This window comes from Manacus candei, unplaced genomic scaffold, assembly GCF_025592945.1.
Source record: "Manacus candei isolate 608988 ecotype Guabito, Panama unplaced genomic scaffold, ASM2559294v1 h1tg000131l, whole genome shotgun sequence".
NCBI lineage: Eukaryota > Metazoa > Chordata > Aves > Passeriformes > Pipridae > Manacus > Manacus candei.
Genome location: NW_026138179.1, coordinates 927,907 through 946,072, shown reverse-complemented (window position 1 = coordinate 946,072; position 18,166 = coordinate 927,907). Strand labels below are relative to the sequence as shown.

Sequence of the window (18,166 nt, the reverse complement as noted above, 5' to 3'; positions counted from 1 at the left end):
AGGGGACAGCGGGCCGGTGAGGGAGATCGGGAATGGGGGGACACGGGGCCGGGTGAGGGAGATCGGGAATGGGGGGACACGGGGCCGGGTGAGGGAGATCGGGAATGGGGGGACAGCGGGCCGGTGAGGGAGATCGGGAATGGGGGGACACGGGGCCGGGTGAGGGGTCTGGCAGCTCAAGGAACACGTGGGTAGTACCAGAGACGGGGATAGAAATATCCTCCAGCTTCACCTGTCTCAAGGTTCATTTAAGGCCTTGCTAAAGTTACTTGTGTTTAACTCCCCTTTGTAAACGAGCCTAAGTCACTGTTGGCCACACAACCCCTAGTTTTATACTGCACAAAGCACGAGGTGTTCAGGGCCAGCTGAGGTGGGGTTTGGTTGGTGCAGGCAAACCCCTGTCGTGGGTCCCTGCCCCTGTTCCCCCCAGCCTGCTCCCTGTCTTCACAACTTCTTACAGTCGACTGGGATTGTCTTTTTGAACAGCGCGGTTTCAGGGGGATTTGAAGGATTCTAAAATTCTGTCAGCTTTATAAATGGACATCATGTGAGAGACGGTCACTTACTGTCAGAAATAAAACTGTACCTGCTCCTGCCCAGCTACCTCAATGAGAAAGTGAACAGAGATTAACACCAAGAACATCAGCATTTTGTTGCAGAGGAAAGCACCAGAGGAGCTGTTTAATACAAGGATACAGAAAGGATCCAGACTCCTGCTGTCTAGGTTACATAGCTTGTTTAACAAGGTCTGGGTAAGTTACAGGAAGTCCTCCGAGGTTCATTACACGTCTCTGCAGCACCGATCAGAGTCTGATCACTGAGCACGCGTCACACAGGACATGTGGGTGCCCCTGTTTCACTTGGGGTGCAGAGCTTGCCGGCGTACGATCCCGCCGAGGTACAGGGCGAGCCGTGCCCACATCCACTCCGGCAGGCGCTCGGCCAGCGCGAACTGTGGAGAGGCACACGGGGAACAGAGCACAGGGACAGGGAGGGACACGTTAGGACACATTCCATTCAACTGCTGCTCAAATCACTACCAAAGCAAGGCAAAACCTGCTTGAGCATCAGCAACTAAGCCTTAAATTCCAGCCCTTGGAAGTTAAGCTATTTAGCCGTTTTGGAAGGAGCACCCACAGCTGAACAGTAAAGTTCTGCAAATAAATCCTAAAGCAGTTTGGACAAGTTCCCAACAGCAGTACTGTCCACTTGGCTTTAATTGCCACATCTTGCCAGAATTCTTCCCATCTCTTTTATTCCCTTTGGACTAAACCCCACTTCTTCACTTCCTTCTATCAACCTCATGGCACAGGAAATCAGTAGGCAGGATACATGAGATGTGACCAATGTGCATAAAACAATCTGCCCCCCAAAAATGAAAACCCTAACAAATGGAGAACCTGCTTCCAGATAAATTAGAACAAAAGTATGGGGTTTTTCCCTGCTATTAATGCATCCTCCCTACCCACTCTTCCCCGATGCAGAAATATGCTCAATACTTTAAGACTGAAAAAAGCTGTTTCTGTTCACAGAAGACAGTTGGCCAGTCAGCAACACCCCAAGTGAAATGAGATACTCTGTGCCAATTAATAAAAACTTGTCACTTTTCCATTTTTGCAGCACATTTCAAGTGGGAATTGGATTCACTCTCCCATCTTAAAAATAAGCATGCCCAAGCATAATTTTCTAAAGCAGAACTAGTTAGAAAACATGGCACAATGCCCTGAAGTCCTACAATACACATGGCACTTTTTCAGAATATTAGCAGAGTTTTGATTGAGACTCCTAAGAAAGTAAAAATTTGATTTATTTCTACGTGACAAATAGTTGAATGAATATTTCCACATGAAATAGTTGAATGAATTCCATTACCAGTAATTCATGCTTCCAGAAACCAGAGGTCCTTGTGGATAACCCAAGAGTAGAAATAGCATGACTTGCATATTCCTCAGCAGAAGGAAACAAGAAAGATCTCTTGTTCAACCAGCTGTTGAATGCTACCATGTTTGTAGCAATTGTACTTGGGGTTAGACTTTGAACAAAAATTCCTTTTGAGGCATACTCATAATGTATTGCTCTACTGAAATAGTCCAAGTAGATCTAGAAAGACAAAAGCAGAGACATCTTTATTTTTCTTTTTTTTTTCCCAAACAATGAAATGTCAGGGCAGAGTCTTATTAAAATTACAGAAAAGTTGTAACATACTTCATAAATCAGCTCAATAAATAAAAACTTGAATAAACACTATAAAAATATGCACTTTTAAGTGTGTTTCTATGTGTTATTTGTTTGCTATAAACCTGCCACAGTACACTAACTTGCAGGACAAAGTGCTGCTTAACAAAATCTGACAATTTCTGCTTAAAAACAGCACAGAAACGTTTATTTCATCTCAAACAAACACCTTTGGGGTGTTCGGAGGCATTAAAGCCAGCTATGCCCAGTTAGAAGGCCAAAAAAAAGTCTCATTCTTTAATACATTTACAGGGGAATTTTGCATTCAACTGCCTTCCCCAGAAGGCAGGTTAGTTACTTCCAGGGACTCCCTTATGCAAAATTACTAATTTGTTTATGTGTACCTGTGTTACCTCCTTTAGCTCATTTTACTTTTACAGAATAGCAAAAAAAAAGCACAAGACTGGTAACTGGGACTGCTGGAATCAGACAGAAGGAGCCTGGCTCAGCCTTATCAGGGCAGCACCACTGATGCCAGGCTGCTGCTCCTGCCCTGTCACACAGCCACTACCCCTGAGAACGGGCACTTGAAAGAGCAGCCTGTGAGCAAACATGTTTCTGCTCCCAAATGGCCTCACAAAAGGCTTTCCCAACAGTTTGCCGGGAAAGCACCTTGTACAAATGCTCTTACAAGTGATTCAGGAAAACTAAAGCAATCACTTCAAATACTGTGCATTGTTAATGCACAAAGAGGCTGAGAACACTAGAGCAGCTTGTTCTCCCTTCTGTGTTCCCAGGCCGGGCTTAAGACTGGATTGCTGATCTAGGAACTGCATTAATGATGCCAGTTAAATAAAGAAACTCTGGTATATTTGGGTTTGTTCCTTCTTTTTCATTCAAGCTTTTTAATTGTCTTAGTTCAGAGTGCAGTTCTACACACACTTAGCATAATCAAGGAGGCAGATACTCTGCACAGAAATGGGAATCCTAAGCCAGTTTCCACACTGAAGAAAATCTTACGTAAAGAATTTTACACCTTGGTGTAGAGACTGAAATGTTAATGGTTAGTGGCTCAAACAATTTGCAAAAGCAGTGGGTGCTTTGCTGCATGGTAACAGCCCAGGTACAGAGGGTGTAAGGACCAGAGAATGACCACAACAAACCAATTTTTGTTTAGAAACAAGTTGGGTTTTGAGCCAGATAAGGGAAAAGGCCAATAAGAAGCAGATCCAGTGATGTGGATCATGCCAATGCTCTCCCTTACACAACTGGCTCACTGTACATGTGGTACAATGGTGTAAAAAGCCTTCCACCCCTTGGTGTCAGGTGAAGCACTGGCCTGATTTGGCCACAGCCCTTGTCACAATGGTGGCTTGAGCACGAGTACAGCCCCTCTAGCTACCAAATACTGGTGTGTAAGAGACTTGAGCTACGTCTGCACAGTTCAGCTGAATGAGAGATTAAATTCTGCCACTCTGCTTTGTGCATCTGAGAAAGGCAACATTTCTCCCAGAATTACTGTTAAGCCACAGTTCACACAAAATCAAAGAGTATTGACTTTGGTTCAAAGCCCAGCACTGGTGAGGATGAAGAGTTTACTGCATAATACATATATCATTCACCACCAATATTTAAACAAATCCCTAGAAAACCTTCAAGTACTTTGATATCCTTGCTGCAAGTGTTTAAAAAAACCCATACCACAACCAAACTATAATGTACTTTCCAGTGCATACCATTAATTACACCCCAACTTACTTTAGAGGCTCCATAGGTTGTTACCAGTGGTGTTGGCTGACTACAGAATACAGAAGAAATGTTCACAATTGCCCCTTTCTTCTTCTTTACCATACCCGGCAGCACAATATGTGTCATCATGTTAGCAGAGGCAATATTGGTATGGATTGTGTCCCACAGCATATCCTCAGACAGATCAGTATAATAGTTCGCGTAGCCAGCAAACATTCCCACATTATTCACCAAAATCCCAATTTCTCTGTCTTTCAGAGCCTCCTTAATGGCTGGGTAAGGCTCACGCCCCTTGCTGAAATCAGCTACAATGAACTCTGTCTCCACGTTGTAGGTCTCAGCTATGCTCCTGGACACGGCCTCCAGCTTCTCCTTGTTCCTGCTGACCAGGATGATGTTGACTCCCCGCTTTGCCAGTTCTTGGGCGTACGCCTTCCCGATGCCATCCGTGCTGCCTGCCAGGGAGAACAACAACAGGATGAACAAGGTGAGAAACAGAGCAACCCCAGCCTTCTCTTTGACAGTTCTTTCAATTATAGCTCTAGTCTCTTTTCTGAGATCATGTGGCGCTGAAGATGTTGATTTCAAAGCCACAACATTAAAGACAACATTGTCAGTAGCCACCTTCTGCAATCCCCCTCACACAAGTTTTATAGTTTCTATGACAAGAGAGAGCTCAAAGCAGAACCTTAATGACAGGCAGAGATGTCAGAGGTACAGGACTCGAACTGTATTGAAGGACTAGAGCACATATGAAAACACCATAGCAAAAAAGGATCTCGTCTGCATCTCTGTCTACACTTGCAGGTGTTCATGGTGTACCCTGTAAATTTTGAGGGAAAATTGCTGTAACTCCTTCTCAGCAGTCAGTCAAATCACTTAGCTTGTCCATATCCTGAGGAACTGAATCTAGTAAGGCAATGAGCAACTGCCACTCGAGCAGATTAAGCTGCAACCAGAGGTAATACAGGCCCCAGGTTGTGACATAAATCTCACCCAGCAGCACAAGCTATAAGTCTCACAGTACTGGCACAGTATGTCACATAAATATAGGCAGATATGACACTTCCTCTCTTACCAGTGACCACAGCCCATTGTCCATACTGCCTGACAAGATCAACCTCCCCGCCCAGCCTGGGGATGACGTGCAGCCGCAGCATGCTGTAAGTGCCACACGCCAGAGACACACACTTTCTGACTGTGTACCAGGCTCCAACAAGAGCCAGGGCTTCCATGTAGAAACTGCAGGAACGACTGATTTCCCTGTACAAGAGGGAGAAATGATCCACTGCTGCCATGGTGATCACAAGCCTGGAAAAAAGAGAGATACAGGCAATTACAACCGGCTCTTGGGCCATGTAAACTTTTCAGACTGAATGGATAACCTTTGAGATTCAGCATGTTACAGTCTGATCACTGTTTTGATACAGAAAACCCACAAGTCAGCCTGCTAAAACTTGGGTATCACCTACCATCATCCTCACTGATATAGGTACTGTTTAGCCCTTGTTCTAGGGTTTAGTTATTAATCAGTTATACTGCAATGACACTGATCAACAACACCGCAAACAAAACTATTCAAGCAGGAGAAGCCCAACATGTCAAAACTAATTTTGGAAGATGAAGAACTTCCTGTAAGAGAGGCAAGGATGATCAGCAGGACAGAGCTGAGACGCAAAGAAACAACGGGCTCTTTCAAGGCCGAAAAGCTACACGGGAGAGAACGCAAGCCCTGAGGCAGAACTTCATTCCCACCGCATCTCCCGCCGCCCCCGAACCAGGGCGCGGTGCGGCGCATCGGCCACACCGCACACCGCGCCTGCCGAGCCCTCACGCCTTTTACCGGGAGATACAATTTCAAACCAAGCACAAAGCTCGGCCACCGCCGCCCGAGCCGGGCCCGATCCCCGGGCCGGGCCCGATCCCCCGGGCCGCCACACACGCAGCAGGGACAGCGGGGCCGAGCGCGCCCGCCCGCGCAGCCCTGACGGACCCGTACGGGCCCCTCCGCGGCCCGGGCTGTTTCGGAGGGGCCCCGCAGCCCGGCCGTGCCCCGGCGGTCCCCTGTCACCCTCGGGCCGGTTCCCTGTCACCCTCGGGCCGGTTCCCCCTCACCCTCTGTACCTGTCCCCCCTCACCCCGGTCCCCCCTCACCCGGGCCGTTCCCTCACCCCGGTCCCCCCTCACCCGGGCCGTTCCCTCACCCGGTCCCTCACCCCGGACCGTTCCCTCACCCCGGTCCCCCCTCACCCCGGTCCCCCCTCACCCGGACCGTTCCCTCACCCCGGTCCCCCCTCACCCGGGCCGTTCCCTCACCCCGGTCCCCCCTCACCCGGGCCGTTCCCTCCCCGCCGCCGCGCGGGGCCGCCGGGAGCGGCCGCACCGCCTTGTGGGCCGTCGCGCGCGGTCGCCATGGCGACGGTGCGGGCAGTGGCGGCGGGGCCGGGCCGCGCTCCCTGCCGGGACCTGCGGGCGTCTCGTCCGCAAAAGTCAGGCCGTGAGTCCGGTGCTGACTCGGGGGCTGTGAGAATGGAAGCGCCCGCCGCAGAGCGGGCCGGCGGCGGAGGGGAGGTCACAGCGCCAGAGGCGGCAGAGGCGCCGCCGGGCGACCCCACAGCCAGAGCTGCCCCCTCAGAGCGTGAGGGCAGCGCTGGCAGCACAGGTGAGCCCCGGGCTGGCTCGCCAGGACAGCTCGGGACACTCTGGCCAACACAATGCGCTGACATCGTCTGTTAACTACTCACCTGGATGCCATGCGAGGCTGTGCTTTCTCCCAGCAAAGTCACTGGAAATCCTGCCATAACTGAGGCGTGATCAATTGCTACCTGCCTGTCCCTTTTTTTACCATTACCTCTGTTTCTTTACTTTCCTCTTGCCGGAGAGGTACTTTTTCCTGTATTGTGATCACACAGCTGGCCTGACCTCTAAATCACACACCACAGATTGCAGAATGGGTCACACTGGAAGCGACCCCAGTGGTTGGGACCATCTGGCCCAACACCCCGCTCGAGCAGGGCCATCCCAGGGCTCATGGCACAGCATTGCATCCAGAGGTTCTGGAATATCTCCAGAGAGGGAGACCCCACACCCTCCCTGGGCAGTCTGTCCCGGTGCATGGTCACCCCCACAGCAGGGAAGTTCTTCCTCACGTTCAGGTGGAACTTCTGTGCATCAGTTTCTGCCCGTTGCCTCTCGTCCTATTAAATAAGTCCTATTATTATGTTTCAATTACAGTCATATTTAAATGAGCTGGTACAATCATGTTGTTTGTACTGTCTCTTTTTAAATGTGCGACTACAAGTGCAACTAGAAGGTCCAGAGCAAGATTCTGAAGAGAAGAATATTGAAGTTGCAGTTAATCAAAGGCAGCATAAAGACAGCGTGAATGAGTGTAGCTCTGCAGACACCTTCCAAGGAGTGCAAAAGGGTAAATCTGTAGAAGAGCTAAGCTAACAGACAGTGCTTGGGATGACTCAGATACACCATTACTGTAGTCTCTCTACATGCAGAGTTAAGAGTCTTGTTAAATGCAAATTAGTGTTAATTAATTGTAATACACAGTAGATGTCTAAGACCATAAGAACATTGATGCCAGTACTTTGTTGTCACTGCACGTTATAATAATCTTAAGAGTAGTGGGTATTACCTGACTTCTACATCTAAAAAAAAAAATAAATGCAGATTTCAGCAGATAAATTTGCTACTACTTATTTTAGTACTTTGTCTTCTAAAAACATTAAGTTTCATTAAAATTGTCAGCAAAAATCTTGGTTAAAACCCTCCTCTTCCTGAAATTCACATTCAAGTGCTCTTCAATATTTCTCTAAAGTAATTGGCAACATGACACATTTTCCCCACCCTTGCTGTTAAATTGCATCTCCTTTTCTTACTTACAAAGATGTTAAAACTCAAGAGAAAGCTGTCAACTGTATGTCCAGAGCAGACCAGCAGAATGAACAAAAATCAGGTGTTGATCACGAGTCTGTGACCAGCTCATCCAGTCAAAGGACAGCAGAAAAGAGGGGCTCTGTAAGGTAAATGCATTGCTTGTGGATGTGTTTTATTTAAATCTTGGCACCACTGAAGTCAGTGGGAGTTTTGCTGCTCTGCATGTTATCTTAACTCTGGAGAACAATTTTGCAGATGAACTTAAGAATAATCAATGAATCAGGAATTAGTGATATCTCCAGCATCTGTACAGATGTTTGGGGTTTTTATGGCCACAGTAGCAAACTACATTCTAACTACATGAGGTAGTCTATTTAGTGGATCTGGAGAAAATTGTGCAAACTCTTGTGGGAGTCATTTGCCAGTAGATTTGACCATTTCTCAGCATCAGTTCAGACAAGGCATTGTGTTAATTCCTCGTGGCATTCCCAGCCAGCCACAGCTGGAAAGTAAAACTTTCTTGAGTGCTATTTCAGAGTCAGCATTTCATTAAAATGTTGGGCTGAGAGCTACTGATTTTTTTGTCTGAGAAAAATGTTGCATAGTGGCTGTGCCACCCAAGGTCCTGTACCAAAGCAACAAGGAACAGAGGAAAGGATTGGAGAGGAAGGAAGGAGAAGCTGACATAGAATCACACTGCTCTTTTCCAGGAAGATGGACTCTCTGATTCCCTACCCATTTTCCTACGTACTCTCTGTTTTTTAGCAGAAGGGTCTGGTAACTCACTTAAAACAGGTAGAAATGAGAAGCCACTCTAAAAAAACCTACTGCTTTTTTAATTTGGAATATAGTTTTGAAAGCTGTAACTATTTCTGTTGCATGAAAGAACTATTAATTGTGTTGCATTGGAATCTGTAAGGAAGCAAAAGATTTCAGAATGTGCACTGAAATACATTTTTTGTTTTGCTTCTGCTTCCTGTTATTATTTTAGAATGACAAAAAAGACTCTGCTGGACATCTGTAAACAGCAGAAGTTATACTGGACTCCCTACTTAAATGATACACTTTACTTGCATTATAAAGGTAAGATGTGGACATGACTGTTTAGATTTATCATTCCAAGTAGCATTTTAGCAGAGAAGCTATTTCATGGCTCACTAAAGTAAGATATCTAGTCATTCTTTTAAATTAAAAACATAAGTTAATTTTATATAATACTGGAATTGGGAAACAAAATGTCTCAATATGAAGGTAGAAAAATAACCTGATTATACATCTAATTCACTTTGTGTAGTCATTCAAGGGATCAGTAGGAATCAAGGGACACATTTTTGGGTTTTTTTCCTAAAACAATAGCCTATGAGAAATGTCTTAAAATACTGGTCTGGGTTGCATTCAGAGGAAAAGATATGTTTTTTTCCTTAAATGTGCTTGTACAAAGAGGTTTTGTTGCAGGGTTTGACCGGCTGGAGAACCTGGAGGAGTACACGGGGCTGAAGTGTCTGTGGCTGCAGTGCAACGGCCTGAGGAAGATCGAGAACCTGCAGGCGCAGACAGAGCTGCGCTGCCTCTACTTGCAGCTCAATTTGATTGAGAAGATTGAAAACCTTGAGCCCTTACAGAAGCTGGATTCCCTCAACATCAGTAACAACTACATTAAGACCATTGAGAATCTCTGTAAGAACTGTTGGTACAGTGTGTTGTAACCTTGGCCAAGCCCACGTTCCTAAGCTCTGACTAAGCTGTTATCAGTGGCACTAGTTTCAAGGGATAATTTTATTCATGATAGAATTTTGCACAATATCCCATACCAAAGTCCACAGGGCTTCTGTTGAGGAGTCAAACCTATGTATTTTGCAAATTAAATCGATGAAAAAAGAGAAAATACGTAGGAACTACTTCACGTGGATACCTAGGATAATTAGGTATTTTTTTCCTCACTTCTTAGTACCATCTCAGTCTTATCTGTGCTGCAGACAGGCTGACAATCCAGTTTTCACTATTTACTTTATAGTTAAGATGTGCTTTGGCAGTTGCAGACACAATTAATGAATCTCTTATGTCTGCTAAAAGATTTATTCTGTCTTCAGCAGAAAATAAAAACAATTCCCCTACATTACCACTTGCATACATTGGAAAATTTTGAAACGTGTGTAACTAATTAGTTTGAAATGTGAATGAAGGACAACCACTATCCCAAAACCAAACAGCTGTTTCTCCCAGGGTGAAGAAAGCAGCTTTGGAGGCCTAGCCAAAAAGTGCATATAGCAGAATAACAAATTTCAAAAAAATCTCCAAATCCAATACAAACAATTAGTTTGACAATGCAGTTTTTTACTTGCTCCAGGAACCCCTCTGTGAAGCAACAACTCTTACCTTTCCTCTCCTTGTCCTTGTTGTCCTGCAGCTTGTCTGAAAGTCCTGCAGACTCTGCAGATTGCTCACAACAAGCTGAGGACAGTGGAGGACATCCAGCACCTGCAGGAGTGCCCCAGCATTTCTGTTCTGGATCTTTCCCACAACTGCCTCAGTGATCCAAGTATTGTAACTATTCTGGAGACCATGCCTAACCTGGTAAGGCAAACACAGCTCAGGGTTCCTGTCCTGTGTGTGGGTGAGCCCCATGGAGTGGTTTGGTTGGGGAGTTCAGTGCACAACAGATACTGGTTTAAAAGAAACATTATTAACCATTGTTTTATTTCTTGTTGATTATCTCTAACACTAAGGGTGTTTTATTCACCTCTTGTTTTTGAAATGACAGGGAAAGTGCATATCCAGATTAGGGTTTTTTTGCTACTCAACTTTAAAAATGGTTCCCCTTGTTTCTCTAGCACGTGCTGAATTTGATGGGAAACGAGGTGATAAGGAAAATTGCTAATTATAGAAAAACACTTATTGTTCGACTAAAACAACTAACATATCTGGATGACAGACCAGTTTTCCCAAAGGATAGGTAAGAAACACAGCCTTCTTCATTACACAGCAATAAAGATCAAATGCTAATGATCACTCACACACTTTTTGTCAAAATTGTCATGGAAGGAAAGGAAGACTGACCAGTATAATTTATTGAAGGTGGATGACTTAGAGGACAAGAGTATTGTATTGCAGACTTCTACATCTAACATTCCTAGAAAAAAGCAATCTGTTTTTTCACAAAAGAATTCTTGAGCAGAATGCTCTTAGGCCAAGTCTGTAGAGCAGAGGCAAATCCAGATTTCAGCAGAATCTGAGCGGGTGTCTGGAAGAGCCAAGCCAAGCCCAGCCCAGTCTCTGGGGCTGTGATCCCCAGCATTTGGCTAGCTTTATTTTTTTGTTTCAGTTCCACATACAAGATGAGATACACGTTCATCCCTGTTGCATAAGGGATTGTCACTGCTAAATGCTTTTTTTTCTATTTTGTGCTCTTTCAAGCTATTTTAAATTTCTCTGTCATTGCAAAGATGGGCTTTTGTAGCTGTATTACAGTGAGCTTTTGTGTTTTCATTAGAGCCTGTGCAGAAGCCTGGGCTGTTGGAGGGCTTGAAGCTGAGAAAGTAGAAAGGGAAAAATGGGAAACCAGAGAGAGAAAAAAAATCCAAGATAGCATTGATGCGTTAGCAGCAATGAGGCAAAAAGCAGAGGAAAATAAAAGACAAAAGTGCATGGAAGAAGGAGATACAAGTGCAACATGTGGAAATGGAGATGCAACAGATATCCTAGAAGGTTTGTGCTTACAGTTTTGGAAGCTGTCTGTAATCACTTCAGTTTGAATCTTTTATCTGATATTCTTTGGGTTGACTAACAAGTAAAATTTGTTCTGCAAGCAAGTGAATTGCACAAAGGAGAGGACAACCAGCACTTGTTGCTGATTCATCAAAGTCCTCAAGCATATATTTAAATATGTAGTCACTTGTGTCTTTTCAAAGTTAACTATAAGGACCAGCCAATTGTTTACTACAGTGTTTTCTCTAGATGATTTTTTTTTGCCTGGGAACTTTATTTGCTGGGGAGTTGAGATGGGAAATCCCACAACATTGCTGCAGTCTTGGGAGGACTACTCATCCACAAATAGCTGCTCAAACAAAGTAGGAGCTTTTGCTGCATATTTTAGGCCAGTGTAGTAATGTTTGGATATTTAGAATGAGCAGTGATAGATTGACTTAGGAATTTTAATGAACTTGTTTCTTCTGTAGGAGCACCTGCAAATTCAAAAGATGGTGATGGAAATTCTAATACATCAAAGCCTTCAAATATATCAGAAGAGGAAGAAGCTCAAGAGAAGACTGAGAAATTTAAAGATGAAGGTTTTGATGTTAGTGATGAAGTGATAACACTTCTACCAAATAGGGAAAATAACACATCTGGAAATATTCCTGCTGGAGTTCAAGAGGATGTGCAGGAACCAGACTTTTACAAATGTGCAAATCTCAACCAGGAGACAGATGGTAACGTACCCAGTGAGGAACCAAAGCAAACTGAGGGTGCAGAGATGATGAGCCAAACTCTGCCTTAGAGCAGCCTCTGCTGATTCATAGATAAGAACATTCCATTAGATTTCCACAGTGACTAGGGAAAATCAAGCAATACTGGATAAAATATTCTTTAAATACAACAAATAAAAAAAATTCTGAGGGCTTAACCTGCAACTTCTGCAGCTTAAGGGTGGAACTGCACTTCTCAAAGATGCCAGGTTTAGTGACAGGACAGGCTTCCCTTGGTGCCACTGTGCAGTCTGTCTGCCAGCAGAGGCTGGTCATCCCTCCAGAGGTGGGTTTGTGCCCTCACACATGGAAGAATGCTTTATAGATTGTGGAATACATTATTGCCAATTGAAAATATGAATTTATACACTATAAGATATGAGAGACCAAGAATGTGCTGGAAAGACCAAGTGCTGGATTCAGCTGTGAGTTCTGCAGTGGTGGTCAGTCCCCAGCAGTTTGGTTCTGCAGTGCTTGCTCTTGCAATGTAGACATTGTTTTATTCAGTTAGCTCTCTCCAACTGACTGTTGTTTGTTCTTTAGATCTGCCAAGACAGGAGGCAGCCACTGACAAGGCCCTGCTTCCTGAAGGGGATGAATATGCTGGAATGGAGCAGTTCAAAGTGGAGACACTGGAGAAACTTTATCTTGATGTATGTATTGGACTGAGATTTTGAGAAGTTTACATGTGGGTATTGTCTTCTCCAAGGTAATTCCTGTAGCATCCTGGCCAGTATGCCCAGGTTCTTAAGAGAGCTCTACTATTAGGATAAGTAAAAGGAACCCAAAAGGTAAAGTTGCAGAGGTATTCATTCTGTCCATGTAGCATATATAAAGAATTTACCACTGCTTCCAAAGTTTATTTTGTCCTTAAAAGTTTTGTCCTACAAGTGATTTTGTCCTATAAATCACCTGAAGTTGACCTTCTATCTCTTTGATTTCTCTGGAGAAGCTAATGAGGGCTCTCATTTAAAAACAAATCATATCAAAAAGAATCTAGTAGATACATTGGTCCTCTTAAGCAAGACTCAAATGAAATATGCAGTTGAAAATGTGAACTATTGCAAAAAAAGCATAAGGAAGAAATAGCAACCCCATCATTGTCAATGTTATCTACCAGTATCAGGTATTGTAAATTAATTCTCAAAATAGAACTTGGAGGTCTATTTCCAAGAAAAGCAGGATTTGCATTATTCAGGTATATAGTAAGTAATTGACATTTGGAATATGGTCCTGTATTATCTAAGACTGCTACCTTTAAACATGTTTACCACACTTAACCCTGGGCAGGACATGGATACCACTGAGAAATACACCCTCCCTTCAGAGCAGAACTGTTCAGTGTGTCCTGACAAGGACACTGCTGCTGCACTGACAGTGTCACACTGTCACACAACCAGCAAGAACAAACTTCTGGCCTTACCATTTCCCAGAGCACTTCATATACTCTTTGATACCTTACAGTGCCATGCTTAACTACTGCCAGAAAAGTCTCATATCTTTGCCATGCTCTCAATCTCCCAGGAAAAAATTCCATGTTCTCCAAGGGCTCAACCCACTGCTTCAGTAGAGGGTTTGCTGCTGTCTCCTCCTGCTTGGCTGTCTTTAATAATGGGTTTAAAAAACACAGTGGAGAGAACTGGCAGCAATTCAAAGCATACACAATACTATCTTTAAAAGCAGATCTTGCAGGGTCTGAAATAAAGGCTTTAAATATGTGGTGATACTGTAGGTACCCACGATGTGAGGAACTCATCAGTTCAGTGTTTGGTTTTCCCCTGATGCTCAGTGGCACCATAGGAAGCTCCTTTGCACAAACTGTGACATAAAGAACTGTTCATCATGCACCCCTGGGGTTTCTTTAGATCTTAAACAGGGACTATTTTAATTCTGCAGGAGAAAAGCCAAACCCAGATCACACACTAATGCACATTTCAGTGTCCTTTGCTACTTTGTTCTCCAGCCAGGTTCAGTAACAGCAAGAGCTTCTCCCAGCAGACCCCCTCCTGTACTCACATCGCTGCAGACATTCCAAGGAGCCGGAGTGCTGCCATGGCAGGGGATGGCTGGGAAGGGCTGGTGAGGAGCTCTGGAGCTGCACAGCTGTCCTGGTTCGGGTCCCGACTGTGGATGGTCTGGGGAGTGAGATAAGGGAGGAGAGTGGAAGGATTTGCAATGTGGTGGTTGTGACATCCCTGTGTCAAGCAGAAACAAGCTCCTGTTGCTGCACAGGCCTCGGCAGTGTTTGACCCACATTCCATGTACCTAAACCAGGAGGACTTTTAGTGAGTGATTTTGGTTTGGTCTGCAGGTGCACCCTGATGATTGCAGCAATAACAGCTACTTCACCTCCCTGCTGACTCCAAATTCCACCCACTAACATTAGTCTCAGATCTGAAGTTGTACTTGTTGAATGCTGGTTTTGTAAAGCTGTGTCACTGCAGGCCATGCTGCACTGGCCCCAGCTGTGAGAGGAGGACGGGGGCACTGCTGGCCTGGCCTCACACCCTGAGCACTGCCCTGGAGAAGGTTCCCAGGGAGCAGAGGTGTCCTCCTTCAGGGGTTACAGTAGCTAATTCATGATCTGTCATTGTCTTCAGGAACTGCCTGATTTAGAAGATGTAGATGTAACTGAATTTCCCCCAGAAGATGAAATCTTTGTTCAGAAGGTAACATTTGTATCAATTCCAGTAATGAAGCTTGCCTAAACACATTCACAAATGTTTTGCAAAGTGAGGATAATCTAAGTTGTGAAATGCTGGGTTGGGAGGTGCAATCAGTTATGCATTTATAAACTAAAATGGATGATTTCAGCAGATCATATCCACTTGTAAATCTTTTTTTTTAATTTGATTTTTATATTATTCTATAGCAAAAATAGGAGAATGAAAACCTAAGATCAAGTAATGCACCAGTTACATAAGTTTAATTTCTTAGTAGTATGTAATGTTATAATGAAGATTACTCTTAAAATACACTTTACCAGTACTACTATGCTGCAAAGGACTGAATAGAGAGAACAAAGCACCTGCTACTGAATAAAATCTGACATTTCAGCTGAAAACACAGAGATTGACCCTCCTCTGCTCCACTGCAGGCCAGTCCTCATGCACATTAGCACTTTGCTTTGCTCAAGCTAATCTTTTAGGCAAAAGCCTATAAGCAGAAACAGAAGGGGCAAAAAGAAGGCACCAAAGACTAAAAGCACAGTTTTGGCTCTCCTGCTAATCAGAGAATCATCCTGGCCTTGCTGGAGACAGGGGCTGGTACAGGACATGTTCTTACAAGTCTCTCCAAGGTAACTTTTCTGACAGTCAGCACGAGGCATGGAATTTATTTTCTCTTTTGGTCACAGACTCACAGCAGCATTGCAAAATGTCTTGGCCAACAAAGCCTCCAATTAAAAGATGGCAAGGGAAGGGAAGAAAGGATTACTGAAGGAGTCTGTGTTAGCAGCTGTCATGCTGCAAAGGGTGCTCAGCTCTCAGCTGAAGACAAATGAAGATGTTAGTCAGGTTTGGAGTAAAGTAATCCAATGCAGCCCACACACTGCTGAATTGCTGAAATAGGGCTTTTTATGAACTGTTGCTGGTTTATGGTCAGTTGGTCACTGAAGCCTGAGGAATAGTTAACCTGAGAGCCATCCATACAGCAGCAGGGCTGGGGGGGAAGCACATCTTCCCTACGTTTTGGGAGAACACCACATCGAAGCTGGCAACTGTTACATGGATCCAAGTGATAGTTACCCATCCTTTAGCTTTTATATCTAAGAATAATAGATTTTCAATTATGTTTTCTACCTTTACAGCAGGACTATCACCCAAAGATTGAAATAATTTCTGAAGTGACAAATGACAGCGATTCTGCATTAGAGGAAAACAATAAAAGCACGTTTGAGAAATCAGTAGAAGAAGTTCCAACAGCAATTTTTTCAAATGCATGTAAGAGCCATAAAGAGCATGAAGAGGAGGAGCACTTAAGACCCCTTCTTGAAAGCTTCTTTACAGAGCCTGCTAATTCAGAAAGACACCTGGAGATCAAAGATAAAAAAGCAGCCCCCTTGAAACCCTTGATACAAGAGGTAGTCACTGAGCCCAAGGACCATCTGCTGTTGTCACCAGTCTGCCATCAGCCAGATGACCCAAGCCCATGGGAAGAGGATGGTAAGATTACAGTGACATTACTGATCACAGAGGAAAAGGTGGGTGGCACATGCACACTAAAAGTAAGGGTCTGTTCAGCTCTCATTGAAGATTGCTAGTTACAATCACCTCTTCCTTTTATTTGTGTGGGAATCCTAATAAATTAGGAATTAAAATGGTATTTTCTCTTTTTCTACAGAGGATTTCTTGCTGAGTTTCATTGAAATGGTTTTAAAAAATTGGGCTCTACGTTTCTTTTTTCAGCATTAAAGACCACCAAGTGATTTTTATCTGTGTGTTACCTCTGTGCTTTTAACAGGGGCTGGCAGTGATGGAGAAGCTCCAGTGATGGAGGGCCTGGCTGAGGGTGAAGGGTGTCCTCACAGAGCACCAGGGGACAAGGACACTGAGAGTGGATTGGATTAATCCCTTTGGAAAAAAAGGGACCAAATCTGGATCTGTGTGCATGGGACCATCCCAAAGGATGGAGCCCAGCAGTGGGACCATCACTTGGAACTGGCACCACCCGGTGACACACAAACCCCCTGGCCCAGGCTCTGCAGGGCAGGGGCTGTTCACTGCTTTGCAAACTGCTGTTCTGAGGTTAAATTCCATCCTCCTGTTCTTTGTGCCTTTGCATCCTTCTAGAAATTACTTAGTTAAATGTTTATATCTCAGGGTTTCAATACAGATGTAGTTTCAAAGCAAAATGTAACATGTATCTGTCATTTGAATCAAATAAAGATTCTGCTTGTAACCACACCCTGTGAGAGTGGCCTCATCATCAAGGGCTGACAATGTTTTTGTGACACAACCACCACCACAGCAGCAATGGCCTCAGCTCTGAGTGACCTCACTTCACTAAGCCCTGCTCAAATTCAGGTGAGTGTCTTTTTTCATGTTTCTATAAACACTTAATAATTCGTGATAAATAGAATTGAACAGGTCTTGTAGATGTGCAGATTTAGAGAAATAAAATATTACCCAGGGCTTGTTGAAAAGCTGTATTTCCAGTTAGCTGGGCTTAGGTGCCACCTGGTGGCAAGAGAACTGGATCTCACAGTGACACAAAGTAATTGTAAAAGCCCTCAGGGAAGACAACACAATTGCTTTAAATTTCAGCCATTTTCCACTTTCCATGGATTAAAACATGCTGGTAAAATCCTTGGGCTGCAGGACAGGGGGGAGGGTGAGCCAAGGGCCTGTGGAGAACAGGCTTGTCTGAAAGCACCAGCAAAGGAATCTGCCCTTCAGAAAGCTGCAAATGCTGCCAGCAACCTGTGGGAGCTTCCTCCTAAAAAGTAGCTGCTTCCTTTTCTGGAAGCTGGATAAGGACCACTTTGAGGGCTTTGGGTTGTGCATTTTCTGTGCTGTGTTTTAGTGCCTGTCCTAGTACCCTCCTCCTATACTAGAAACAAGGAGGGACTATATTATGTTTGTAAACAAAAGATTTTAAAAAAGTAATCCAAGAGTGAAGTTTGAGCTCTATTATCACTGAAAGCAAGAAAACCAGGATACATAAAAAAAAAAAGGCAGCAAGTGGTTTCAAGAACTACAGATTCCTTTACTGTGGGTATATACAGATATACCCACCCTGACCAGCATTTTAGTTTGGAGAATTCAGCAGCTTTCTGAGCTGTGTTTACTTTGCCACATTTCACACGTGAGGTGTCTCCAGGTCCTGTGTGTTCACAGTGACCACAACCCACCAGCAGGGCCTGTTTGAGCTCACAGGTAAATCCCTGAATC

General features: G+C 44.4%; 2 protein-coding genes across 15 annotated transcripts; one reads left to right on the top strand and one right to left on the bottom strand.

The window, feature by feature from the left end:
• Window positions 1-648: 648 nt before the first annotated feature.
• Window positions 649-6,344, bottom strand: HSDL1 (hydroxysteroid dehydrogenase like 1). 12 transcript variants are annotated; one of them, XM_051771307.1, is made up of 5 exons: window positions 6,257-6,344; window positions 5,003-5,235; window positions 3,934-4,379; window positions 1,873-2,100; window positions 649-952 (listed from the first exon to the last, which is right to left on the bottom strand). In XM_051771307.1, the coding sequence occupies exons 2-5, from the start codon at window positions 5,220-5,222 to the stop codon at window positions 857-859; spliced, it is 990 nt and encodes a 329-aa protein (XP_051627267.1). In that variant the 5' UTR covers window positions 5,223-5,235; window positions 6,257-6,344; the 3' UTR covers window positions 649-856. The 12 variants fall into 12 exon arrangements, with proteins under 12 accessions (XP_051627267.1, XP_051627276.1, XP_051627270.1 ...); XM_051771316.1 differs by lacking the exon at window positions 6,257-6,344 and adding an exon at window positions 6,224-6,232; XM_051771310.1 differs by lacking the exon at window positions 6,257-6,344 and adding an exon at window positions 6,208-6,214.
• On the top strand, window positions 6,311-17,240 carry DNAAF1 (dynein axonemal assembly factor 1). 3 transcript variants are annotated; one of them, XM_051771268.1, is made up of 13 exons: window positions 6,311-6,586; window positions 7,226-7,351; window positions 7,823-7,958; window positions 8,804-8,895; window positions 9,268-9,489; window positions 10,220-10,386; window positions 10,644-10,765; window positions 11,303-11,517; window positions 11,988-12,239; window positions 12,819-12,928; window positions 14,876-14,944; window positions 16,087-16,438; window positions 16,737-17,240. In XM_051771268.1, the coding sequence occupies exons 1-13, from the start codon at window positions 6,337-6,339 to the stop codon at window positions 16,841-16,843; spliced, it is 2,220 nt and encodes a 739-aa protein (XP_051627228.1). In that variant the 5' UTR covers window positions 6,311-6,336; the 3' UTR covers window positions 16,844-17,240. The 3 variants fall into 3 exon arrangements, with proteins under 3 accessions (XP_051627228.1, XP_051627227.1, XP_051627229.1); XM_051771267.1 differs by having other exon boundaries at window positions 16,084-16,438; window positions 16,737-17,237; XM_051771269.1 differs by lacking the exon at window positions 7,226-7,351 and having other exon boundaries at window positions 16,084-16,438; window positions 16,737-17,228.
• Window positions 17,241-18,166: the final 926 nt, after the last annotated feature.